The sequence below is a fragment of the Gallus gallus genome, chromosome 4, assembly GCF_016699485.2.
Source record: "Gallus gallus isolate bGalGal1 chromosome 4, bGalGal1.mat.broiler.GRCg7b, whole genome shotgun sequence".
Classification (NCBI taxonomy): domain Eukaryota; kingdom Metazoa; phylum Chordata; class Aves; order Galliformes; family Phasianidae; genus Gallus; species Gallus gallus.
The window spans coordinates 59,496,412-59,523,988 of NC_052535.1; the positions used below are offsets into that span (position 1 = coordinate 59,496,412).

At 40.9% G+C, this 27,577-nt stretch overlaps 2 protein-coding genes across 7 annotated transcripts in view; one reads left to right on the plus strand and one right to left on the minus strand.

The window, feature by feature from the left end:
• Window positions 1-26,426, plus strand: part of C4orf17 (C4orf17 homolog) — a 37,032-nt gene extending 10,606 nt beyond the window's left edge. Inside the window, exons 2-11 of one of the 4 annotated variants that reach the window (XM_046940845.1) lie at window positions 8,277-8,423; window positions 10,417-10,606; window positions 18,869-19,059; window positions 21,596-21,802; window positions 22,328-22,392; window positions 23,868-24,029; window positions 24,305-24,386; window positions 24,762-24,930; window positions 25,249-25,292; window positions 26,153-26,426. In XM_046940845.1, coding sequence (XP_046796801.1) covers window positions 18,963-19,059; window positions 21,596-21,802; window positions 22,328-22,392; window positions 23,868-24,029; window positions 24,305-24,386; window positions 24,762-24,930; window positions 25,249-25,292; window positions 26,153-26,337 — 1,011 coding nt within the window. In that variant the 5' untranslated portion in view covers window positions 8,277-8,423; window positions 10,417-10,606; window positions 18,869-18,962 and the 3' untranslated portion in view covers window positions 26,338-26,426. Of the gene's footprint in view, window positions 1-8,276; window positions 8,424-10,416; window positions 10,607-15,402; window positions 15,578-15,824; window positions 18,782-18,868; window positions 19,060-21,595; window positions 21,803-22,327; window positions 22,393-23,867; window positions 24,030-24,304; window positions 24,387-24,761; window positions 24,931-25,248; window positions 25,293-26,152 lie in introns of those variants that run through there. The other 3 variants (XM_015285637.4, XM_046940844.1, XM_040699879.2) reach the window with 3 other exon arrangements.
• On the minus strand, window positions 1,013-17,335 carry ADH1C (alcohol dehydrogenase 1C (class I), gamma polypeptide). Of its 3 annotated transcripts, XM_046940355.1 has the most exons (10): window positions 17,123-17,335; window positions 15,536-15,644; window positions 9,342-9,443; window positions 8,229-8,367; window positions 6,920-7,007; window positions 6,590-6,812; window positions 5,657-5,917; window positions 5,034-5,169; window positions 3,505-3,643; window positions 1,013-1,968 (listed from the first exon to the last, which is right to left on the minus strand). In XM_046940355.1, exons 4-10 carry the CDS (start codon window positions 8,308-8,310, stop codon window positions 1,944-1,946), a joined length of 954 nt encoding a protein of 317 aa, XP_046796311.1. In that variant the 5' UTR covers window positions 8,311-8,367; window positions 9,342-9,443; window positions 15,536-15,644; window positions 17,123-17,335; the 3' UTR covers window positions 1,013-1,943. The 3 variants fall into 3 exon arrangements, with proteins under 3 accessions (XP_046796311.1, NP_001292112.1, XP_025005544.2); NM_001305183.2 differs by lacking the exons at window positions 15,536-15,644; window positions 17,123-17,335 and adding an exon at window positions 11,220-11,348; XM_025149776.3 differs by lacking the exons at window positions 15,536-15,644; window positions 17,123-17,335 and adding an exon at window positions 10,513-11,345.
• Window positions 26,427-27,577: the final 1,151 nt, after the last annotated feature.

Genomic DNA, 27,577 nt, shown 5'->3' on the forward strand with positions numbered 1-27,577 from the left:
AGGGAGAGGGAGCTGGGCTTGTTTAGCTTGGAGAAGAGAAGGCTCTGGGGAGACCTCACTGCAGTTGTCTAGTAGATGAAGGGTGCTTATAAGCAGGAGGGAGACTGACTTTTTACACAGTCTGATAGTAATAGGACAAAGGGAAAATAGCTTGAAACTACAAGGTGGGAGATTTAAGTTGGATGTTAGATATAAATTCCTTACTTAGAGGCACTGGAACAGGCTGCCCAGAGAAGCTGTGGATGCCCCATTATTGAAGGTATTCAGGGCCAGTGTGGATGGGGCCTTGATCTGGTAGGTGGCAACCTTGACCACTGCAGGGGGTTGAAGCTAGATGATCTTTAAAGTCTTCTTCAACCCAAGCATGATCTCTAGATTCCCCAGTGCAGAATGGCAGTGCTAATGGGCTTGACAGCTGGTGGAGCTGTCTCCAGAGGCATGGCAGCCCTGTGCTGTGACAGTGGCTTCTGCTCTGTGGAAATACAACCGGGCAGCCCAATCCCCTGCCCTACCAGTTCAGCCAAACATCAGTGTGCTCCCGGCCAATTCATTAATTTCTATTCCCACTAGCTAGGTTTAATCAATCTTCTTTTTGACTTCTGTTGAGCTCATGATTAAGATTTATCTTGGCTGATACAGAAAAGCTTTGCCTCCACAGAAAATGTTTTCTTAGAAGCTACTGAGAACAGAGACATTATGCCACTCTTGTTTCTACTGAATTACTACAGTTACGTAGAATTGAAACCCTTCCTCTCTCTTTTGAATGAACATGTCAGTGATCCAGTTCATGCTGTTGTTTCTCACACACTACCTTACCCACTGGTTCATCCCAAAATCTGCATGGTGATGAATGAGTTCTACCATGCTGCTGTTGGGTGCCTGAGCCCTTGGCATTCCCAAACCTGTGGACAGCAGAAAGGGACGTTGAATGTACTTTAGACTGCTTTTATGGTCCACAAAAAGTCTTTGTACCTGACTGCACAGATAACACCACAGAAAGAAATCCTTCATGTTTGGGTCTTAATTGCTGTGCAAGCTGACTTTATTAGAAGCATATATGTTTGAGCAGCTCTTTCTGATAGGTCTAATCTCTCAGTAAACCTGTCTTCAAATCATTAACCCTGCTTGGCTGCTCAAGGACTTGTTCAGCTGACACGTGTAAGTCATTGTTTTCTCTGTCCCCTTATTTCAGTCTCCTTTACCCAGCTATTGGGCAAGCACTGTAAGTCTACCTTTGTGTTCTTAGGACTACTGGAAGGGGCTGTCATCTCTTTAAAAAGATAAGTCGTTATTGACCATGTTTTCCAAGACAGAAGTGCCTCTGTCCACACTTCTCGGTTGCCGAAAGCAGCAAGATTCTGTATTTGTTTTGGTAGCATTCATAGGATATTTGATTTGGTAGCATCATGGGATGCACTGGAATGGTGCAGAGGTGCAGTGGGGGAAGTTCAGGCGAGGTAGTAAGAAATTTTGTTTCTTCTGTGTGATCAGATGCAGAAACAGGTTTCATAGTGAGGGGGTTGAATAGCTTCTGTTCCTGTTTCTTGATTACAAATGCAGAAAAAGCCATAAGATTCTTAGTTTGATCTTTTGCAGATTGTCACCTGTCACCTATTTCTTCCCAATTACTTGGTATTCACAGTTAAAGGTCAGAAATCAAACCAAACCTTTCCTAACACCTGTTCCAGCAGCACAGACTGTAATATCATTATTGGATATTAAGAGAAATAGACATTATGATGCAGTAACTTGAAAGCAGTAATAAAGATCAAAAGATGGGAGGAAAGATTATTATTTCCATTCTAAGTGCTTTGCTTGAAGTCTGGATGCTGAGTTTGATCCTTTTAAGCGCAGGCGGTGGTGATGCTTTCAGAAATATCTGATTCGTGTCAGTTGTACTGGAGCAGAATGAAGTTTGTACTGCTGCTAAGCCATCAAGAAAATTACAATACGAGGACGCTGCGAATACTGCAACATAAAATGACAAATTAGTGACTGTAAAAAGGGCCCTGTACCAACTTCAGCAAAACTTTGCCTTTTTCTCTGAAAATCAGTCTATCGCTGTCAACCAGGGTAGTCCACCCCTCCCCAGCCCTAGCTGTAGTACAACAGTGAAGTAGATGTACTGCTGCATATGCAGAGAAGAGAACTTATGCAAGACTGCGAAGCCTTCATCTGTCAAGTCCAGGGTTCCTGGCTCTGCAAAACCAAAGGTAGCAGAGGGAGTCAGGAAAGGTGGTAGTTCACTTTCTTACAAGGGTTTAAAGGCTAATCTCAACTTTCTAATGACTTTGGCTAAATAAACATAGGTACACTGTAATGTGGTTCTTGCATACTCTATATGATATACTGTGAACACTGAAGTATTTTACCCAGTAACCACTGAAGTGTTTCACTTCATAAACGACTGGGTGAATGTCTCTGTCTTCAGGTTGACTGTCAGTACTTTAGCAAAGTGATGGTACTTCCCCTGTTCATTACACTAAAAACTAAAACCAGTGCAATTAAGAATTACAACAGATATAAGATAAAGACAGTAAAAAAATGGAGTTAACTGCCGCATAGTTGGAACCTGAGAACAAATCTGAAAGAAAACATGAGGGGCAAAAATCTTCTGCTACATGCTTTTTGTTACAAGAATGAGTAATACCTAAAAATGCTAGCAACTGGCAATGAAAAGAAAGTATGAATGCAGTTATCCAGACTGTAAGTAACAGCTAGAACCTTCAAGAAGGGTAGCCTGAATGCATATTAAAATATATAGATGTATTTCCTACTTATGCCAATGAGAATTTTCAATTTTTGCCATGGTGAATCTCATCAAACATCTCCGGCAAACAATATTCCTGATTTCAGTATCCTATAAAAACACCATCTGAGCTGAACTCTCAAAATATTTGAAGAATGCATGACAGCCAAACTGTAAGTCAGCAAGTACTAGTTGTGTATATACACAAACTAGTTTTCCTTTTGAAAAACACCAGAGTGACTACCCCATGATTTTAGGACTAATTGCACTGGGACTCCGTTCCCTAACTCACAGTATGAATGCTAAGTTGCTCTTCCAGTAAACATAGGTTATTTCTATATTCCTGTTCCTCATCCTAAATTGCTTCCTGAGATGTGATAGACCTAACTTCCCATGCTCTCTGTCAGTTGATGTTTTCAGTTTCTTTGCGTGCTCTTTTCCAATGGGTGCTGACTTGCTGTTCTGTGTGACCTTTTCCCCTCTGCCACACAGACTCTTTGCTCAAACTAGACAGGAAGTAGAATCTAAAAATTCCTGTGGAAACAAATAAGGCACCCGATACATTTCAAAATCTAAAACTTTGCTACCTTTTGTTACTACAGCAGCAGCTCCTGGACACATGCTATTCTGGCCAAGAGTAATGGGCACTGTGGATTGCTTTCACTGTTCTCTGTCACAAAGTCAGTCATGCTCTGTCTCACTGTGCAGTTCTTAAAGTTGTTCATAAACAACTTTTACAATTAAGCAGTATTTACCTCTTCCCTGTCCTTAGCAGATCAAATCCCTCATTGATTTTAGTGAAAGGAAGTGTGTGGGTTATTAATGGATCCAAAACAAACTTTTTCTTCATGTAATCAGCAACCAGTTTGGGCACGGCGTCTTTACTCTTCCAGCCTGAAAGAAAACCACAGACAATGGATAATGAACCACTAAATGCTAGTTAAAATAGATAAAACTTATAGGGGCTTAAATTCTTAGATAAAATTGCTACAGCAGAATAGCATGTTGAAATACTGCAGTATAACTTTATCTTAGAGTGCCAAGAGGAAGTGCTGTACTAAGTGCAGCTAGTCTACAGTGGAGTGGAGTGTGTATGACATACCAAGCAAGTACGTACTGTATTGGTACAAGTCTAAGTTTCTGACATTTGAATCTTGAAGGAATCAAAACTTCCTACCTCCTCTTAATACTGTTTCATTCTGTTTATTGGTGCTTCATTCCCTAAATCACACACAAAAAAACTACAGTGCTGCCATTTCTGTTGCTGACTAGAAACTTAATAGAAACAAAACGGGGCAGCAGGAGAGGTTGTCTGTTTTTTCTTGGCTTTATCTAGCACTGCTTCTATCTTTAATAACAGGTTCTTCTCCCAGAATAACCTAATTTGTCTTTTGCTCTTTTAGTCAGGTGTCTATTGAATGTATCAGAGGAGCGGGTTGCAAAAGGGAAAACCTGCTGCTGGAAATAAACTTCCTCTGTCTTTTAGTTCTTTTAGTTTTGTGTTCAGTGAGTTAGGGTTTGCTGAGTGGGGGAATCCTCTGGAAAAGTTCAAAAGAGAGCAACTGCAAGAGATGGCAGCTTGCTGGGGCTTAACATGGCAGGCAGGTTGGTCCGAACTGAATGTCCTTTACAGTTCCCGACTCTGTCTTTGCTCCCTGCTCCCCTTCTTTTTTCTCTCTTCATTTGTCTTTTCTGCTCTTTTATTCTCCTTCTCTCTTTCTTGCCCTTTCTTAATACCTCCCACTTTTGCTCTTTCCTTTCGTTTTCTTTTTTTCCCCGTGTTGTTTTCCCACTTTTCATTTTTTCTCCTTTTCTCCTTCCTTTTTTTATTCTTCCCATCTTTTTCCTCCCTTTATGCTCCTTTCCTCCCTTTGTCTTTTACCCACACGTTTCTCCTTCTCACTCCTTTTTTCTTATCCATTTTATCTACCCCTCCTTCTGCACACACCAGTCCATCTGTTTCCCATCCTTCTGGCCCCCTCTACTCTCTGCCTTTTTTTTGTTTGTTTGTTTTTCCTTCACTCTCTCCTCCTTTTTTTTTTCTTTTTTCTTTGAATGTTGACATTTTTGTGCCTCTCATTCCCCTCTTCCTCTCTGTTTTTCTCTCTCCTCCACTCTCCAGTAACCATTTGATAATAGTTACGTTCATGAATTCTCTTAGTGCTACTTTGTTAGCAAATTAGTTATCAATAGTATGTCCAGCTATCAATAATCTACTCCCTTTGATTCAAGTTAATAGATGAGTTTCACAAGCCAGCCAAATCATATCTTTCCAAGTCCTCACCTCCAAAGACGGACCCTTTCCAGGTGCGACCACTGAAGATAAGCATGGGGTCAAAACTAATTTTTTGTGCTGCAGGAGGCACTCCCACAATCACGCTGACTCCGTAGTTGTTGTGGCAAGAGGCCAAGGCCGCAGTCTGCGTTTAAAACAGAGAGGTAACATGCCAGTGTCATGCAAGTCTTGCCTTTGGGGCACAAAAACTAGATTCCTTCTCTCAGGTATCAGCTTGCATTTCCAAATCAATCAGTGTGCTTCTGTAGCTAACACTGTTGTATCTGCTCTTATGTTTTAGTTTGTTCTATTCTCTAATTTTGTCTTATTAATGATAAGAGACTGTTGGATAGACAACAGTGAGTTTAGTGACTTATGGAAAATTGAGTCACCCTGCTTAGATTACTTTTCTATTAAAATTTAGAGGGACTACATTTAAGTTCCTTTTCTTATGTTTTTGAGTATGTTTCTGTCCCTTTATCTCAGTGGCTCATAGCCAGGCTTCACAGGTTTCACGTTAGCTTAACACTTATCCACTGGCTCTCAGCCCCTCACTATCAGTGTTTAGTGGGTTAGAGAAGAGATAGCTAATGAGTTAATGCCTCTTTTGACCACATCTTTTGTTTGCATACCATGGTTTCAATACGGCCGATGACCTCGAAGGAGTAGTCCACACCCTGGCCAGTCATTTCAGTCAGCACTTCATGAATAGGCTTCTTGAAATCTTTAGGGTTGATGCACTCGGTGGCTCCTAGCTCCTTGGCCTTGGCAAACTTGTCCTTGTTGATATCGACGGCAATGATGCGGGACGCTCCAGCTGCCTTGCAGCCCATGACAACAGAGAGGCCGACTCCTCCAAGGCCAAAGACGGCACAGGTGGAGCCTGCTTCTACCTACATTAACATGGCATCCTGTTACAGTCCATGTAAAGTACACTGCATTTTCTTACTATGTTTTCACCTAAACTACTTGTAACTTAGAGATCACCTGTTGAGAAGAAATTTGCTTATGCATATGAACTAATGCAGTAACCAGCTACACTGTTATAATCCTATATGTGACTAAGATAAAATATCCCTAGAATACATTTCTAAGACTAGATCTTCATTACCACATTCAGCTTCAAGTTTATAGACAGATTATTTTTATGCTGCTCTATATTTCAGTGGCATTAAGATCCGTAGTGTCACTCCACTGGAAATAGTGACAGCTGTAAAAAGTCACATTCATGTACTGCTACAAGTTCTTTGAATTTACTGTGTAGAGTCTCAGAATATAGGAAGCCTAAAGGTACAATAAAATATATTGGCTCTGTCATAACTTTTTTTGAGGAGTGATAAAGCTAGAGGTCTGAATGAAAACTTAACAGATTGCAAAAGGTTTTTTATTGGATTTTCTAATAAAGACTTCTAAATACCTTAGAGGAACTGAGGAAGGCAAAGAACTAATATCTTCTTTCCACCCTGAACACAGCAAAAACAACATACACCTGCTGGCTGCCATGCTGGCACCCTGCTCACAGACCACACAATCCTGAACAGAGCAGAAACACCTACGGTGCTTACCTTGGCAGTCTGCAGAACAGCCCCATAACCAGTTGAGAATCCACAGCCAATCAGACAAACTTTTTCCAGAGGAGCAGCAGAATCTATTTTGGCTGCAGCAGTTTCGTGTACTACCGTGTATTCAGTGAAAGTACTTGTACCAACAAAATGATGAATTGCTTTCCCCTTACAGGTAAACCTAGTGGTACCATCAGCCATTAGTCCAGTAGGTGAAGAAGAAAGACTGTTTGAAAGATAACCAGACATAATGGCAAATGAGATCTGTCACATGTGGTCAGTTTTGTGTAAGTTAAAATCAAATAAGGGTTACAAGTAACCTAGGAAACTCACTCATTTTTAATGCACAAATTACCCTTGGTGCTTAAGCAAGATCTGCACTCTCCACACTGTGGAACAAAGAGTGGAATAACTGCGTCTCCTAGAAAGAAAACAGTAATGATTAAACAAACAGGCACACAAGAAGCATTCAGGTAAAAACATAAAACAAATACTTTTAATTCCTAAAAAAAATGTGCGGTAGGAGTGCAGTGCTGGACTTATTTCCTTCCACTGCCTGTCTCTGACATAGAAAACATCATTAATGCACTTCTGACAACGGCTTTCAACATACAAAATCCCTGGAGTCTTTCACAGAAGTGAGACTGAGCTATGCCTTAAATCTTCAAAGCTACTGCCATTCACAAAGTATTCATTCAGCAGCTTTTTGCATCTGCTACTTCCTAATATGCAGGTGAGGAAACTGGGATAAAAACTGACATCTTCTAGGACAGAGGTTGGCGTGTTAGGATAACAGAACTGTAAACTGTTTGTAGAAATGGGAAATAAGTTAAGCATTAATTTGCTAGCCTTCTTGAGTCTCTTTCTTATTTAAAGTACTTATCAGAGAAGCAGCGACGCACACAAGGTAAGACATCTCTAATTCTTTTGTACAGTGATACCAATTAACAAAGGAACCTGTGCTCTCAGTGCAATCTTTTATCATTTCCTACAGCAACGAAGTATGATAAATCCCTAAATTGATAATCTGCTGCAGATCGATTTGTGATTTGGCAGTTCTGAAATGTGGTCAATACTCCATGTGTTAAAAGCCAGTTTCTGATTTCCACTAAAAAGTGGAACGTGACCTACAACACAAAATGCAGGCAAATGCACAACAAACAGGCTTAGTAATCATTCTGCTAAAACAACTTTGCAGGTCTTAGAATTTGTTGTTGGTTTTCTTTTCCCCCCCCTCAGAACTCAGAGGTAGGTGGGGGTGGTGTGTGTATGCATGAGCCCATGCTGCTGTTCCAGCTCACCTGGAAGCACACAGTACCTGGCATTACATAACAGAGCGATGCATCAAATTCTGGAACCAAAACTTATGAGAAAAAGCAGCTAGGGCTATAATTGAAATTTGAAATATACGTTTTTGTTAAAGCAGAGATCTCTAATACAACTTATTATATATATACCGACCTGCTTTGGACAGACCTCATACTTGTGACCGGTAAAAACAAAGACACTTGAAGTACAGAGGTGTTAAAAGTGAATTACATAGGTGGTCCTCTGCAATACAAGTGTTCACACGTAATAGGCTTCAACTTAAACAGGAGCCTGAAAACTCAGCACAGATTTTGTGTTCAGTGCTGTTTCGTACCTGGCTTTAACGAAGTTACTTTCTCCCCAACACTTTCTATGACACCAGCTGCCTCGTGCCCAAGGATTATTGGAAAAGGCATAGCCAGTGCACCAGTCACCACGTGGTCATCAGAGCGACAGATCCCCGTGGCTACAATCTGATTTAGAAGAAAGGCGAGAACATTTCAGCATTTCACTATGTCATGTCATATATGTAAGTAGTATCATACATTTGGAACAGTCCCTTGCTTCTCTCTGAAGTTACATATGCACACAGTAAAACTAAGGGTAAGAACACTTAATTGTGCTCAACTCCTAATCTTCACTGTTTGCATGTCTCTAATTTACAAAGGAAGACTCCTCTGTGATTGTTTGCTGTGCACCCCTGTACTGGGAGTCCCACTGATTGCTGGGCAGAACAACAGGTGAAGAGCAGAATAGAATCGATTCTTCTTAATCTTTTTATATTTACACATAGATATAAAATGTTCATCTTGGTACTGTATAAATAGAAAAGAATTAAATAGCATTTCTATACAAATAATATATTTATTCTCATAATTTAAATCATATAATATAAGTTATTTATTATGCGGTAGTACAACATTACTTGTAATGATGCTATATATGATTTATTATATTTTTATACATATGTAAAAAATATACATAAAATTTTAGCCATACATAATATTCTAAAGCACATTTTATCTTTTCTTGCATTCAAAATGGTCATATTTCTTTTGAAAGAGTTAGATATTCCGTAACAACTTTTATTCTGACAAGTGCAGTTGTTGACCCCATGTAAGGGTTCTCCTCACCCATACAACACTTGAAACTGCTCTAAAGCAATTGCATCTGAAGTGTAACAGATACTCAACACCCACATAAAAAGGAAGCACATATCCAAAGCAAGGCAGAAAGCAGTTCAAAACAAACAAAAAAAAACCTGACTGAAAAAAAGACACATGAGTAGATGTAGGACTTGCAGCATGTTGCATGAGAGCTCACTGAGTAGGAACTATTTACCTACTGAATATTTTCCAAGACCACATCCTATGAATCTACAGAAATAATTGGCTAAGCAACATTAAATGCAACTCGTAACACTTCCTTTAAATTTTTTTTTCAATACCTTAATACGAACTTCATGTGCTTTTGGTGGGGCAACTTCCACTTCCTCAAGAGAAAATGGTTTATTCGCTTCCCACAGTACTGCTGCCTTGCATTTAATAACCTGCAAAAAGAGCAAAGGAAAAGGGAGTGACCCTTGCAATGAGAAGGTCACCACACTAAGACAGATTCTTAACATTTGTACGTGCAGAATTCCTGCTCATATCTGGGGAAAACTAGGAAAAAAAAATAATCAAAAACCAACACCAAAGTCAGTGTCCGTAAGTCAGGTTTTTTTTTTTTTGCCACCACGATCACATCTGACTTTGTTCATATCTCTGCCCATTATTTGCTCCTGATCTTTTTTGGTGGGGTCTTCTCATCACAGAACTTTACTCAGCTACAGGCCATGGAATAAGACTTTCCACATCTCCTTAAGGGGAACAGTCACTCCATTAAGTAACATGTACTAACAGCAAGTGCTCAGGTGCTATTATCTTAAGAGCAAAATGGGAGAGAATTGAGTCTACGTCACCAGCAGTATCCTGTGTGACTTGGGACCCTGCCATGCAGTGTGACACCGCTGTGCTGCACGCTTCTGGGAAAGAACAAAAGGAAGCTTTGGTATGAAAAAGTTGCTAAGTAAAAATAGGCACGTCTAGCACCAAAACATCAACCAGTAATGAAGAAAGCAAGTACTAGGAAATAACAGACCTGCAATGTAAAATAGTGCACTTTCAGTAGCCAGATGTAAAGTGGGAAAGAGCAAGAGCTTTGAAAAAGAGACCTGAGAGGTCTGCACTGAATCTAATACTTCCAGTAAAATAAAAAAAAAAAATCACAAGTGAAGCAAGATCACGTTTTAAAGGGCAACGCTTGAGGAAACTTCCCTGAAAAGAGACAAAGGACATTATTGCACATCGCTCACTAATGATTTCACAATTTGCAAACACAAAGCATGTGCAATGTTCATAAGAGCAAAGACAGCCAAAAACTGTGGATCGCTCAGAGCAAATGAATCTCTCATACAGTTAGACATTGCTTAACTAGACTGTGTTCTGATGGTTGACTCTTTGAGCTTTTATCATCTGTAACAGGATCCCCCAGATGAGCCAACAGCACACTTGATCTATTATGGCAAGTACTAACTGGAGTCACAGCATTTTTCTTCTCTACTCATGTTTTCTACCAACCTTACAAGTTGTGGCAGCGAGGAAAAGCAAGCTGTAGAAACACACCCTTTTACAGAGGAGGAAGATCATGCTGCATGGTCATGCAAGCTGCAAGGTAACTTGCATACTGACTCAGAGATAAATACACTGAAAACAAAGCATGGTAACTCCACCACAATGCCTTATCACTCTCAGGCAAAGGCTGAACAGAGAACTGAACTTGGTGAATTTACTTCTGCTTGATAGTTTTAACACATACACAGTTACACCCTAAAATTTAACACAATGTTTTCTAAAGAAGAGACAAACTGTTAATAAACTTACATGAAATGTAAAAAAGCTAAAAATAGTCGGAACCAGCCTGAGATCTCAGAAGGGAGAGTGGTGCAGCTGATAATTTTTTATTTGTCCGAATACATGCTATGTTATATATTAACACAGTCAATCGGAGCTTGAAATTAGCTTTATTCTTACTCTAGTGTTATTAGCTTATGTCGCCTCAGTATTTAAATAAATGAATTGAAATTGTTGCCTTGAAGAGCCTAGCAGTCATTTCCTAGGAGAGTACAGTGGTCTGCAAGGAAAGGCAGCCCTACTGCACCAGCTTTCTCCCAAACTCTCATTTATACTACCCCGTCAGTATTTATGGTGTCCCTGCAAAGAAGCTGCATTTAAAATGCATTACTCAGCTACAGCAAAGAAACTTTTCCTAAAAAAATTCCGCTTACTTTGCCCACTGTGCTCATGTTGGCCAGCACGTCTGTTTTGAATCTTGCTCCCACAGGTTTCTTGTGCCGAGTCAAGCTGCTGATACACAGTCCTGTCCAGTGCCCTGGCAGCTGCTCTTACAAAGTGCTTCTGCAAGCACATAGCTCCAACATTTAGCCAAGCTGCTGAGCTCAGAGTCCCACCCCTTACACATCTAAAGCACCAGCAAGAAAATGAGCCACCCATCTGCTGAGATCTTTACAGCTTGCTGTTTTCATAAGTCCTTTGCTACAGCCCATCGATGGCTGGCCTCAACATCATGGGAAGAAGGCACAAGCCTTGGCTGGAAGCTCTCCCCTCTTCCTTCCTCTCTGGGAGGCTGCCTTCCAAACCTATTGCTCTCAGAGGCACTGTGGGAACAAGGAGAAGGGGCGAATGGCTCCTCAACTCAAAACGGCAGGGTCATGGGAACACAGAGTCTTTGCTGAATTATACTGTTAACACTCTTAAGAGCTCAGCTGATGTATCAAAACACATTATTTGCAAGCTGCTTAAGAAACATACGCTGTCAATCTGTGGCTCTATCTGCTCCTCTGATTCCTTAAGTTTTACAATCTGGCTACTCATTGACATGTTGGAATGTCTTTCAGTGATCCATGACCAAAGACTACATGCTTAGTCATGCTGACTGGAAAACAAAAGAAGAGAGAGGACATGTGTTTCTTAGCATGTGCAACAGCCTGCGGGTTTTACAAGTGATTGCCTGACCTGTTGGATCCAACAATACCAGCAAGCCCAGGCCCCACCACTCCTCACACACCCACACACTCACCCTCGCTGGGCACAGTGCCCTGGTGTGAGGGGTTGTGTTGCCCAAATTGTGAGCAGAGATCACAAGTGAAGGTGCAGGTGTGGTAGGGTATGCTGAAAGTCATTGTGCTCCTTTGCAGACTGAGTGGACCAGATTAAGTTCCAGACTCCTGTAACCTCAGGTGAATCTTCAGAGGCAGTAGGAAGTTTCAGCAGCCTCAGAAGTGAACCTCTGCTTGGGATGTAAGCCATGTTTGGCCCAGGCTAGAGGACCAGAGATCATGAGTCCCTGCTAAAGTATTTAAAAGATCCATGAAGCAAAAAGAAAGGGGTGACTTAAGGCTTCCTATGGAAAGACGCTAACAGAGTCCAGAGGCAGTGATTTGACTCACCTCTGGGGCACAACAGACATCAGGGAATCGATCCATACAGTCTACTCTCCTCTTCTGAAACTATCTCCTCTTCCTACCTCCAGGACCTTTACAGTATGATATAGCAGTCATCATGATTCATCTTGATTGATCTTGAAAATACAGAACTACAGGCAATGCAGAAATTTCACCTGCTTTCAGTAAAGATCATAGGCAACCTAATTGCATAAATATATTGATTTATGATAACTCTACTGATCTGCTATTACTGTCTGTAGTATAGCAGATACTACACGATATGCTGAGATGTCTTCTGAACTGTATGATGTTCATGGCACATCTTAGATAGGCAGAGGACTCACAGATAAGCCCCCCATTGGTGAAGCTCACAGATAGACACCAAATGGGCCATTACATGAATGGAAGTAACAAACTCTTTCTCCTGTGCACTGCTTACAGTAATACACTGACAACAACTCACTACCATGACATCAAGATTATGCAGCTAGTCCTCATGTCTGAATTTCCTGTTATACCGAATGGGCCAGGTTAGCGTGTGCTCTCTCATTAAGCTGCTGAATGTGGGCTTGTAACCACCTCGGTCTGAGCCCCTTTCCCCACCAGCCAGCCAGCCATCTCATGCTGCAACTTTGACACATTGGCTGGAAAAGACCACGCATACAGATGGACAACCTCAAAAAACTAAAAGGACTCATTTCTCACCCAGCAAGAGGAGAATCTGCTCTCCAAGTTGCTATACATCCCACACAACCATACATCTCTAAGAGTGGACTGACAGCTAAAATGCTCAAAGTAGACAGCTGAGAACCTGTAGGAAAATGGAAGTGATACCACTCATCTTAGATATGGCCTTGTTCTGTCAAGTTTAGAATTTGTGACGTGTGGTGCTGTTAAAAAAATTGGTAGCATAACACAGAATGTCAACACAAATATCACGTGTACAAAGAAGCTTCTGAATTCTCCCCTAAGGCCTTCAAGGTAGAGTATGTTCTATGTGCTCTGTGTGGAAATACACCCATAACACCATGGTATTCATTCCTGTCATGAGCAAACTTCTTTCACAATACCTAAGGAGGCAAGACCTAGTGACTCATACTTCCTAGAAAAACCTAAAAAAAAAAACCCAAACAAATCACAGAATGGCCCGGGTTGGAAGGGACCTCAAGGATTATGAAGCACCACCCCCCCCCCCACCACAGGCAGGACCACATTTAATACTAGACCAGGCTGTCCAGGGCCCCATCCAACCTGGCCTTGAACACCTCCAGGGACGGGGCATCCACAGCCTCTCTGGGCAGCCCATTCCAGCACCTCACCACTCTCATAGTAAAGAATTTGAAGAAGTTCTAGTCCAGTCTATTCCCTGACAGTTATATTTTTTCTTTCTTCCCTTCTTCCAAAGTTCCCATCTATTTTTCCTTGTCAGTTTATCCACTGATCCCTTTGTTTCCTTTCCTTCCCCTTAAAACTCTCCTCATCTTCATCTTTTGGCACATTGACTCCTTGGAAAGGTTTTTTCAGGGAATGGAAGCCATGGTCTACCTCCCTTTGCCAGACTGAGTGGCTCCGGTCTGCAGGTGTAGGCGGAAAAGGTCTTTAGGAAGAAGGTAGTAAGAAAAAGGACCACAAATGGAGCCAGTGAAACATGGGTTAACTTGCATAAGCATGCAGCAGAAGCTGCTTTATCTGTGTTGTTCTGTCAGATTGCTCAAGATGCTGGAAGCAGAGCATAGGCTCAAAACCCTGGCATGTGGGGACGCTGCAGTGCCTCCTCTTTTTGGCTTGCTCTCACAGGCCCTCAGGCTCAACGCTCTGTGTTTTGATACTCGGCACAAAACATGCAACTGGGCCCTCGACTCTATCCTGTCCAGTTTTCAGGCAGTTTTGTAGACAAAAGAATTTAGGGCCAGCCTCTTTTCTACATGGGGCTTACAACAAAGCAAATCATAAAAGACTGTTTGGGGCTTCAGGATCAAAAACTAGCACCTGCATGGACTGCTTCTTAGCTAGGTTGTACTATCAGTTGCCTTCTTTTCTTGGAGAGATTCAGTAGCAGCATCCCAGCTGCTTAGCCTGTACATTACCCAAATATTTATCAAAATGATTAACACAAAAGTTATGCCAGGAACTCTCCTTTTCCCTTCCAAATGTAAACAAACTAGCAGACAAACCAGTTTTCTTTCACCTTTTGCTTTTCTCCCATTACCTGGGGAAAGCGCCTTGTATTTCCAATCTCAGCAAGTCACAAAAAGGGAGAGAGAGTGTGCCTCCTTTTTCTGCCTCCGAAGCTGAGACAGACTCAGAGAATATTCTGTGATTTAGTGTCTATGTGGCATTGCATATAAGCTTGGAGAATTTCTAAGACCAGAAAACTGTACAAGAATTGTAAACTCAGTGTAGCTGTTACCTGATTTTTGTCACTGAGACAACCAGGGTAATAAGCAGTGGACGCTTCATGATGCGTCTATCCCCATCTTAAATTTCCTTTCTGTTACTAGATGCAAATGCCAATCCCACACCACATTGAAGAGCCTTACTGATCAGTGCCAGAAGACACATTTTCACACACACTCATCCAATCAATCCCATGAGCTCAAGTCGGTGACAACCATTTTGTATGCTGCAAGTGAACAGAGCAACTATGTAGCATTGCTCTTGTACTCCAGAGAAATTCCCAAAACTCCTGAAGAATCTCTCAAATCTCATTGGAAAGCATGAATTTTCTTGAACAGCCAAAGCCAAGGTCCGGTGATTTTACAGTTCTCTGGGTCACCATTTCTTCAGTGTCCACATGGAAATGTTAATTCTCTACAGAAACTAAAATTCCTCTCATGTTAAAGAAGAGTGGTAAAATCATACAGGAGGAACTGGCAGCACACAAATATTTCTCTCTGCTAATGAGAGACAGATATGAGGCTGCATTGCTTCCATGGTAGCATGTGCAGCTCAGATGTGTCACAAAGAACAGGAAGGATTCCATGGTCTCCAACCCTCACCACTCCCCTGCCTGCTTGTGGGCTGCTCAGTGCAACAAGCCAGGCTGCAGCCTCCTCGGCTGCAAACCCCTACCCAAGGAAGGTTGCTGCCCACTGAGGAAGTTAACCTGGTGTAGCTCGACGGAAGGAACTGCCAACCTGGAATCCTGGCAAGGAGGCCTCTGCAGCTCTGCTTCTCAGGTAGTTTGATCTTTCTGTGCGTTACAACACTGCAACTTCTTCCATGCTCTCCAGGAAAAGTTGAGAACTGGCCATAAAACAACCAACAGGTGAAGTTACATTGTCTCTCACACGCCCATTAAAGGAGTCAAATGTAAAACTGCTCTAAATAACTACTGCATACACCTTCCCAAAGGAGTATTTTTGAACATAGCAGCAATAATCCACACTTTGGCTATGATTTTATATGCAGTATGATAACAACAGTGCTAGCTAGTAGCACTTAATTTTACTAATTTAAATATTAACACAGTGTTGTGACAAAGTAACACCCCTAAAATCCACAAAACATATTGTACCAGCAAGAACTTTATGTAACACTTGGAGGTTTTGAAACAATTGGCGACCTTTTAAACTTTAGTTAGACATACTTCATCCTTTATAGGTAGCCAACATAAAAACAAAAGCAGTATATGCAGAAAATCAGAAGACCTAGGAAGAGAAAGTATCTTCCACTCCTATAACTTAATTTATAGGCTATTTTTAGGAAGCATTTAATCTTAAGCTTATGGACAGTACACGTTATGGTAAATAACACATAATTTAAAATAAATACAAGAGGACTTTGGGAAAGCTGTCTCCCAATTTATTTTTCTTTAAATCAAAATTATAAATGCTTGCTGGGAAAACAAATGCAATCGGACGTAATACAAATCAGCAGTTTTCATTATTCCAATGATTCAGTCAACCCACTACAACCCATACCGTAAGTTCTGTATATTTTACTATCCATGTCAGGAGATACAGGTATTTTTCATTTGTATTATGAATGTACCTAGATGTACTAAAGATGTACCTAGAAAAAAAAAATCTTATCAACTTCTCTGCTGGTATATTTTGGTATTTATGTTTAGAGTAGATGAAAGCAAGGCTAGACTGCAGTGCTAGTATAGACATAAGAGTTCAGTGCCACAGAGGCACTTTTTTGCAGCCTTTAAAGCAGCTTTTGGATAGACAGATGCCTGATGGTCAACAATCCTGATAAAATGTTTTGCTCAACAATCATTTAAGATAGAAATTAGACCAAATGGAAGGCGTGTTCTTTACTGAAATCACAGCAAGATCACAGCTCTGAAAGGCAGTACCTAACATTTGTAGTGAGCACATCAGATGAGCTTTAGCTAACCAGTGTTCACTGGTGCTGCATGTTGCTTGTAATTCACATCCTTGAAAACAAGACAATTTCCTTTGTTGTAGGAGAAAATCAAAGTCAATTTTCTTTCATCTTTCTGTGTTGGCCAGTTAAATATTACTAAATGCAGTGGTAAAAACAAAAAAAAATGAAGTTCAATATGCTACACAATTCAGAGATAAAATGCTTTGGAAAAGTACATAAATCATTACATTCTATTGCAGGGAATTCAATTGGAACTTTGAACTCTGTATGATGATTAACCCATTATGCTATATATTTTCTGCAATCTATCATTTCTATATACTAAAACTAAATTTTCCACTTGAATACTTTTACAATAATAGAGAATAACAAACCCATCAAATACTTACCCATCGTTATAGAAGACAGTGTTAACTGGCAAGAATGACTGCTTCAAACCTTACTTCACAGCTGAAATAGCAGCTGTAAGGAAAGTTCTGCTTTGAAGTTAGCGTTCACATTCATTGTCTTCTCCTAAATAAAACACGGACTTCTGATTTCATTCCATAAAAATTCAGAACAAGCCAGCAGAGCTCCAGTAGTAGAAAACATGGTACTAAGGTAAAAATTGACCTCAATCAATCAACTTATGAATAGTTAAGTGCCAAAATGATAAGAGAAAATTAATGTATGCACTCTGACTGGTATCAAAGAGCATGAGAAGCACTAAGTACATTTGTTATGGCCACCATGAATTCAGGTTATCTGGCAGACTGCTTGGTATTTTTGATCAGGAATAGTTTGTGCAAGGCAGTGATCTGCAGGAATAACACCAGGGAACCTGCAGTGTACCAGTATTGCTGTATGTGATTGAAATGACAACTCAGTGGTACTGCAAACCATATATAACTGAGTATATAGGCGTTAATTGCTCACTCCTTTCTGTCTTCTGCTTTGTTGCTTTCGGCTTTTGTTCATAAGTCACGTTATTTCCTCAAGTAGTCCATGTGCCCCCAGGTATGTGCAAAAAAGAAAAGAAAAAAAAGATCTTGGCATTAGCTACAAAAAAAAAATCCCTGTGAAATGTCAGTTCCCCCCTACCAGCAGTGCCCTGAAATGTAATCGTCGTGAGGGACAAACACTGACCTTTCCTTGACTGTCTGTCAGGGCATACATGACCTTAACACAAGAGCTTCAGCTCTGGGATTTACACTTTTTGTTTTCATATGGAGCAGCCTCACATCTCATGGCCTTCTGCACACATTGTGAAATCCCTCCATTTGCTCTTTTTTTTTTTTTTCCCTAAGTCAGACACAGTTATGGAGTAAAAAAGGTAACCATGTAAAACATTAAGAGTTGCTTGAAAAGATGTCCTCATCCTTTTCCAATCCTCTTTTCTCCACGTATTCCTTAAAATATGAACAGCAACCACACACGGCTTCCTTATCCTAACAGACAACTGATGAATGCTTATTTTGCTCTCAGCCTGCATGGCTGAGCAGCCCTTAAAGGTTAATTTTCCACTTTTCATTATCTTGATTCTGAGTCATTACAAGGTACCTTAAATACAGCACCATTCTTAGGATGTTCTTAAGATGTTAAAGTAGTGGATATTCTAACCAAGGTGTCAGGAGCAAAGAACGCTGAACACCGGTCATTTGTACCATATGGAAGGGAAAAATAATAAAGGGAACAGTAAAAACAGCTATTAGTCTATTATTCAACTTCTAAACCCAGAATCTAGACGCAGACACCAAGTATTTAGAGAAATAAGACTTCTTCTCTGCATACACCACCTTTAGACATCAAAGCCTCAGCATTTCCTTTGCTGTCATTACTCGTCCCTTCACCTCCCAAGTCAGAAAGCAATCTACTCCTGCTTCAATATACTTTGTTACTACAAAAAAGAGGCCTCAGTAGGCGTGGCAACGGGCAGCTGAACTCCTGAGCACAAACAGCCAGGCAACAGAAGCAGGCAGTGTTAGTTGTCCGAGGTAACTATTTAGGCAGTAGGCAGCTTGCTTTCACCCTCCTGTGCTTACAGCTTCTCCAAAATGCACATGGAAGAGGTAAAATAACAGTGAAATGTTTACAAGAAAAACAGTAATTGAAGCTTCCTCTACTTTTCTGTGTCAACTCCTGTTCTTCGCTTCCAGCATTTAGCCTCATTTGGAGAGCATAAGAGCCAACCTGCTCTGCAATAAGACACTGCAATAAGACACTCTGCAAGAGAATAAGAAAGCTTACACAATGAATACCTGTCGGCATTGTTCTCGCTCCAGCAGCTCATGGGTAACATACTCCACTAGGAACGTCCCCCACCCACGGATGCTCTGCCACATACAAGGTAAGGGTTGGTTCAGAGATCACACAGCAACCCGAGAAGACTGCCCTAGCAAGCTCAGAAATGTGAGCATAACACAGCTTTGCTCCAAAAAGCACCCAATGCTCCCATTTCAGGTATATAAAATAAGCATTTAATCGGCATTCACAGCTCAGTAAGAAATCTCACTTTTGGAACTGATTAGTCACGGCCAAAATACTAAGACCCCTCGGGGACCATATGGGTAAGCAGCGTCCCTACCATGGCAGCAGTGTCACCTGCATGATAGCATAGCATTCATTACACAGAGAGGAGTGAAGGACAGCTTACTCAGCAGTAAACATTGAAAAAATTCTCTTCAAATCCTCTGCACTACAAATTTGTTGCTCTCAACCTTAACATGTTCCCTTAAAATGTTCCTCTATGCACACACAAAGTTACTGCCCCCACTTCATTCCACTTGGGTCTTTACCTGTTCTCAGCAATGAATAATCTCAGGCTGATAGCGTAAAAGTTAGGAGCACTAAGTTCTTTACACTCTACCACTAAAACTATTTCACCAAGACAAGTCTGAGGTTTCATTTAAGCTAGACCAATCTCTTTCCTTCTGTGCTCACAAGTGTACCTCAAATGCCAAACACTCTGCTTACAGAGATGTGTTCCCACTTGTTTTTTTAAATCTACTTCACTCTCACCTGTATCATTCTGATACTTTTCCAGGAACAACATATTGTGCAACACAGTATTTCATACTAACCTTGTGCTCTAAAAATGCTGTGCTATTTTACTGCACGCTAGATGTAGCTGATTGCTGTTCCTACTCCTGAAAGGAATACAGTCAAAAATCAGCGTACCGTGCACAGCAGCAAAATAAATAGCACTTGTACGGATGGGCTTCTGTTTCTGAAGTTGAGCTCCTGTGTTTGTACAAAGACATCTTTTTGTCAGTGGCTGAAAGAAAATGGTTGATGCATGGCCAGATTTACATTGCAGAAGGTATATGAGGGTCATAAAGGGAACACAACAATCTCTGCTGAGTTCCTCAAGAACTATAAGGATAAGCAAATATTGTTAGAGGATTTATATTGGTAGTTGATGAGTTCATAATAAAACTTCTGCAATAAGGTATAAAGGGTGATGTAGACCAAATTATTTCTGAAAAGGCTGAATTTCTTTCAATTCAGAATGAATGCCTTTGAAGGAAAGAAAACAAGACTTCTTTGACACTGACCACAGCTTAAAATGCACATTTTGTGCTCCTCTGTGTGCATATATATAATCTACATAAATTCAGAATATAAAATATATTAAATATATATTTATCTTTTTAAATTTATATATGTATAAAATATATAAAAAATACAGTACATGCTTTTATCTCTTTTTCTATAACCTGACAAAAGACAAGGCAGCAAAGATGAAAGTCTTCTATTGCTTAGCCAGAATAATCTGGTGGGTATCTTTTAACCTCAGCAGAATAACATTTAGCTGTAATTTCTTTCTGCTTCAGATTGGTCTGATGTCAGATACCGAAGAGAATTAAGGTTCTGAAAAACACTCATCAACTCCTTAATAGAACTGCTTCTTCTCCATGTCAAATTCAGTTTGACTAACGATAAAACTAATGGCTGTTTTTAAAACTCCAGCTAAGAAAGGAGGATTCTAGCTCTTCAGTGACTGCTGCTCCTCTCCCTGAAGACAAGAAGCTTTTTAAGTTAGACACGAGAATTATACTTATTTCCTGATCATCACTGCTTCACTCTATCTGACCACTCTCCAAGATTTTGTTTGGAACATCATATCTGTTAGGCACAGTTTGATAACACTGTCCTCTGGAGCAGAATGCTTATGGCTCTCTGCCACCTGTTGAAATATGCCATGCTTATCTACTGTTTAAACACCTTCTGTTTGCTGTGCTATCAAACTCATTTCTTTGGTTAAATAGTCAGGGAAAAGGATCAAAAGTCTCTGTGTTAACTGTTTAGAGCCTTTATTTCAGTGTGTGCTACCCATCTGGGCTTTTCATCTCAACATGACTCAAGAACTCATGGATGCAGAATAAGGCTCATTGAATGATCAAAAGCAAAAAGCAAAGCTTTAGAAAAACACTTGAGAAGAATGAAAGTGCCATTTCACTTGACACGTGAAGCAGTGGATAGAGCTCACCCATTTGTAATGCTGGCTATAGGGTCATTCTCAAACAGCAGTAGGTATCCTCTTCCTGTGTGCGGTACCATCCATTTTTACCACACTTCTGGTTTAGAAGCAGATGGTGAGAGGTCACTCATGGGCCTAAAGCAATGGCAGTCACACAGTCTTTCAAGTTTTGTTGCAGCTGAGTGATATTTTTTTCCTGTTGGGTTTCTCAGACTTTTGAAATTCCCTTTGACGTATTCTATAAGCACTATAATATCAAACTTAAATTTTGATACATTTGTTTTCCATTTATCTGGAATTGACTGTCCTTGGAGATGACCCGATAAGTTATTATGCTTGTTTACGGTAGTAAAGACTGTAGTCATCTCTTTTGTTTGTATTGCTTTGGGTTTTTTTTGCACAGGGTTGAACAACAGTCCGATCTGTTCTGTAAGACACAGCTGTTTTGGAGAACTCCCATATGCTGACAGAACAGCCATCCCTGAGCAAAAAGCTGACCGAGAGCGTGTGCTATATGAGAATGCCAGAGGCAACTCACCTGCCAGCAACTGCCTTCCAAGGCTTGAGGCTTTCATGCAAAGAGGGCCTGGGTCTTCACAGCATGCGGCACGTGAGTAGGGGCACCAAACTGCTGCATTACACAGCAGCAGCAGAGGAACCTAAACCGTGTTATCACAGCTCAGGTCCAGGTAAATGAAACCTAGGGTGATCCATTAAAAAGGCAAGTGTTTCTTCCCTTCCCATCTTAACAGCTTTCTCTTTGCTGACTACACAGGCATCTCTATAGGCTTTAAAAATTCTACGCTCACTAGATATCTAACAATTTCACAATTATCAGCAATTATTGCATCTGTGAGCAACACTCTGCAGTAGCAGTTATATAACACCATAAGCATACATCTATGACATATGGTTTCCAGGATTTTCTTCAGCTTTGTTCAGCATCCCAACAAACAACTATATGAATGTACTGTCTGATACAGTAAAAGCAAATGAAAAAGGAAGGAAATACAGACTTTCAAAATATGACTAGTGCATTTTTGTAATTAAAAAGGCCCCCTCAGATACAACCTAAGGTGTATCTTATGTTCTTTATTTCCCAACCTGAGAAAGCACTCTGCCTATTGATTTCCAGAACATGGAGAAGGACTTGCAAGTGTTCCAGAGAGGACTCAAAGTAGCCCTAATTCACCTGAAAAGGTGAGTGAAAAATACCCAACATAGTTCTTAATTTCAGCACTCTCCTTCTCACTTCTGAATACTGTAAACCAAACTCACCATCTCAGGCTGCTAAGGAAGAAACACACCCAAAAAGAGGGATGTGGGGAGAACTTGGAAGGGATATGGTATCAAGAAGAGTTATGAGTTAATCATCACCCTATCAATTTCAGCTCTGTAATATTGCTGTGCTTTGCTAGCAAGAAACATGGTCAAATCCAATGAATACAGGAATTAAAACTCACTTTGTCTCAAACTGCTGGAGAAAAAGAAAAGATCCCATTATTCTACAAACAAGTACAAGATAAATGCTGCCCTTTTAACACAAGGATTCTTTACATTTTAACTGCCAACAGTTTTGCTTTTGCTAACACCATTTTGTAGACGTAACACACTGGGGTTTAGATCCAACTCCGCAGCTGTGTTCATAAACGCCATTAAAAGGTCCTCCTTGCAATAGCTCTTTAGGCTCAAGCTGCACGTTAACCAATTACTCACCTTTATAGTGACTGTACAATAGCTGGTTGCTAAGTTTTTATTCTATTACAAACACTGTCACAAGGGTGGAAAAAAGACAACGCAAATGTTGCTATACTGGTGCTGAGCAACAGAGGGCACTACTCGGATGTTTTGCAGAATAGATGCTAAAAATACGAACTGCGTTCTCTTCTAACTTTCCTATTTTTATTTTTTTTCTGTCTAAATGTTGCTGTTTGATTCCCAATCTGGGCAGAGTAAAGAAGCTCTCTTACTTTCCCAGTATGCATGCAGAACACAGTTCTTCAAATTGTTTACTGTTTTGGTTGCGAAATAACTTCCCAATGGTCAGATACTGCCACATGGTGACACACACAGAAGACTACTGCTGCTAATAACTGCTAGGGTGCATTTTACGTTTCCTCTGCCTTCCCCTGTGCACTTATAAGCAAAACCTTCTGCTAATCACATCACAATTCCCAGACTCTTACTGTACTGGCTAAGCCTGCACACAGAGAAGAGGAGCACACAGCAAATCCATGATGGTAAAGCAAACAAAGCACAGCGGTCCAGATTTAACTCCTTCCTCATCCTATTTCCCTCAGTTGTTATCCAGCATCACTTTCATTCTTATACCAAAAATCCAGATCTTTCCAGAAGACATAAATTCTCAAAAGAGATGATTCAAAGCAAAGCTTGGTTTAGGGTTCTACACATTTTCTTCAGCAGTAAAGGGAAAAATCCAACGTTATGCTGTAGATATCTGACATTATTCCTGGTAACTATGTGTTAGAACCTGTAATCATTAACCCATGCATTTCCTATTTCTGGCCATATTCAGCCAAATAACAGTTTTACATGTATTTACTGCTGAATGTCCTTTCTGGGGATCACTGTTGAATGTATTTCACGTTGCCTTTAATTGCTGCTTAAATGGAGTCAAGGCGTTTCCTTACAGATTATTCTCTATTTTGGAAAAGCTTTTGAAAAAACGATCCCAAACCTCTGCACAACCTGCAGCTACCCAGGGAGTCCTCCAGGCTCTCTCCCAGCCTTCCTCTGCATGCCTCAACTCGAGTCGCAGTCCTCAAGTCCAGCAGAATGCAGATTTTGACCTAAGCTACCTGCATTGGGAAATAAAGGTAAGACGTGACTGCTGCAGTACATGGCTTCCAATGATGCAACACATTTTTATTTCTCTTGAGGATAGCATGAGACATTATTTGACAGACTTTATTTTCCCCAGCGTGGATTCTACTGGCTTAATTTTGTATTCAGCTATTGCTCTGCAAGACAGTTTGTGTAGCTGTAGAACTCTGTATGCTCACACTACTAGGGCTAAACTGACACAAACACCAGACCTATGCTGCCAATCCGCTTCTCCTTCTTCATGGCAACTATCTCATGCATCTTCCAGGTGCTTGAAAAACTGAGAAATGTTTTCCAGACAGATTCGCTTACAGAGATCCAGGAATGGCTCTCAAAGGCAAGTCTAAAAGGTAACAAGCATACACATTCATTTTTGAAAGGAACAATCTCTAGCATAGTTGTATAAACCCCAGAAATTCTCACTGGCCTGAACTGTGTGGGATTGCTGAGTTGGAAGGACTCACTGAGGTGTCCCCAAATGTGGCCATTCTGAACAGAAATCACTCACTCAGATCTCAGCAGACTCAAGGTTTGCTGCAGGGTAGGAAAACCTCACACTCTCAGTAGCACTCTGGGCTGCTGTGGGAAGGCAGAAAACAAATATTATCTCTCATGTCCTTAAGCCCCTCAAAAATCCCAGGTGAGGGAACTCCTAAATTCACCTCTAAACATCCAAATCGGCAAGCAATAATGTAAATAAAATCTCCATTGTTTTCCAATTTCAGAGAAAGTCTTCATGTCCAGACTGATTTACTCTGAACTGAGTGGTAAAGGCAGGCCGAATAACCAGCCACATGCAATGCAGGAAGGTGCAGGAGAGGGCATGAATATCCAGAGTTTGCTAAAGCCTCGGCCTCCTTCTCAGAGAGGCCCAGAAGGAGAAACAAATAACAGGTAACATCTGTGGTGAGGCTGCTAGGGTGAGGGATAAGCTAAACCTAACTAGAAAGTTTTGTTTTCTTTGCCTCCGAATTTTGTGAAAAATGCAACTTTCTGACTGAAGTGTATCACACAGATCTTGAATCAGAAACACTCCTAACTACAGAAGAGCTCACATGCTCTGATACAAATGTAGTTATTACAGGAACAGGACAGAGCTTCCCGAGCACTTGAAAGCTCTTTCAAAAACAAACAAACAAACAAACAAGGCAAGCCTCCTCTATATTGCAGAGCACAGTTCATACTGTTTGACTTTTGTCCTTTTTCATTCAGGCCTTCAACTAGCGCATCAGAAGCAAGTCAAAACATGAAGCACGGTAAGTACTGGAAATCATAAATGTTAAGATGCCATGTGCCAAGGATGCTACGGAACAGAGACTATGAATGTTCAGCAGCCTTACCTCCTGTCACTGCAGCAGGGCCTAAATTCAGTGACAATATGAGAAATGAAATTTAAAAATGGAACTTAAGTTCTCTAAGCTAGGTACCCAACACTCTCGAGGCCACTCAATCTGTTTATCTTGATATAATATTCATGTAAATCTAACTGGTGCACCTCATAAATGCGGGAAGATGAGGGATGTGTATAACAGCATCTGCGTGTTGCTGGAAAAATCATAGCAGCTGGAGGTACCGATTTCATCACTTCCTTCACTAAAATCTCCCGTTAGGAGTTTTACACAGGCTGAAACTCCTGCTGTTAACAAACTTCGGAATTTGCCATCATCTAATGTATCTCCCTGACTCTTTGCAGGCAAAAATCACACTTTCTGAGATTTTTTCAGCTACCAAAGCCCCCTTTTGAACCCTCTAGCTAGCCAAGGGAAACAAACATTACTGGAACTCCCAACAGAACCCACCAGTACCTCTTTGTGTCCCTTCTGAAACATAGAGAGACAACAAAAGTCAGTCCCTGAATGCCTGATCATTTTAACAAAGCCATTCACAGCAGCTTCAGTACATTTAGTGCTGTTACTAACCTTATTGAAGGAGTAGGGAAGCACGATCTTTTATAAGAACAAGGACAAAAGAAAAACTCTTTGAAGCATCAACTTCTCCTTCAAAGTGCTGTTGGAGATGCTGAAGGGGCATCCTTTCTCAAGTGTCTACCAAAATTCTAAGCCTGGCCTGGTAACATAGAGCTTTTTTTTTTTTTTTTTTTAAACATCTTTTCCAGAAATGGATAAAGACTGTACTTTGTCCTCAAGGCTGAGAAGCAGAGGTCCAGCACATGCAGACGCGTCATCTCCAGAGAAGAGCCAAGGCTGGCAATGGAAACAAAGAGACGTGCCCTCACATGCTGCCCTGCAGCAAGCCAAACAACAGATAGCCCCCTTCCAAGGGAGGCCCGTATCTTCATAGCCACTACGGCAGTTGCAAGTCATTTTCACATACAGAAATACATACTCTTAGCACTTACAGATATAAAAATTAGAACAAATGTAAAGAAATCTGTTCAGATTCCCTTTTAGAATTATTTTCTGCTCATTACATTTGGCTCTCAAATCATGCTGCGTAGGTATGTGTGAAGTAAGCTAGATGGAAAAAGACAGAGGCAACACTTTTCAGCATCAGATTTGTCTTTTTGCATGACCCCCTGAGGCCTGCACAAATAGCTCTTGTATGCGGGCTTAACTCCATGGTCACAGGCATAATAAGACAAGGAGAGGGTCACCACCAAAAAAAAGACCCTGGGTTCCCAAAGTCTGGCTGCAGTGACTGTAGATGTCTATCTCACAGCAAACCATTGTGTACTTCCATATCTCCCATTACTAGCAGAGAAGCATCACAGATTTTAGCATCTGCAGCACATGGGGCAAAGCAAACATTAAAACTACCATGCAAACGTCAAGCCACTGAAACGTAGGCCAACAGCGACAGAAAAATACCTGGACCTTTCTTAGGTTGAGGGAACTGTGAAAGCAGAACAATTAGATTTTATCTGCTCTGTCAATTCATTCTCACAAAACCAAAGTGTGCTGACAAATAAGCTCCAGTTCTATTGATTTTCTAGAGAAAAAAAAAATATTCAGTGAAAATAGGCTCTTTCAAAACAACTGCCTGTTTGTGGGGAAAGGAGAGTTCTGTTAGCACAATGTTATGGCAAAAGAAGCTTAGCTCTGAGCAGAGCTTAGCTTACCCTTCTAACAGCCCCTATCATCACGTCTAGTCATTTCTACCATAATAACAGCTACCTCCTCCATTCCCACTTCCCTCTGCAGGACAGGAGTGTGCTGTGACCTGGGTGACAGTCTCAGCTCTGTGAGCAGCCACTGAAAAGCCACTTGCACAGAGCAGCCATTGCTCAGGTGCACTTGCCAACTCATACCACAGATGCAGAAACTCATTTGTATAAAACGATTTAAATGGGTATCAGTTTCTGGGATATGTTAGGCATATGTCGTTTCCCTACAGCTGTCCAACAGTATTAGCCTGTAGGGCATGGTAAATGGGAGCGGAGCTTCAAGTGGGAGGAGTTGGCAAGCATTATATCATACAAGATGAATCCCCTTCCCTTCTACAGCGCTTTCAAATTTCCCTTGTGTCTCAGGTAATAACACTACTAAAGAGCTGGAAACCAAATAGCAGCAAAACTGAACAG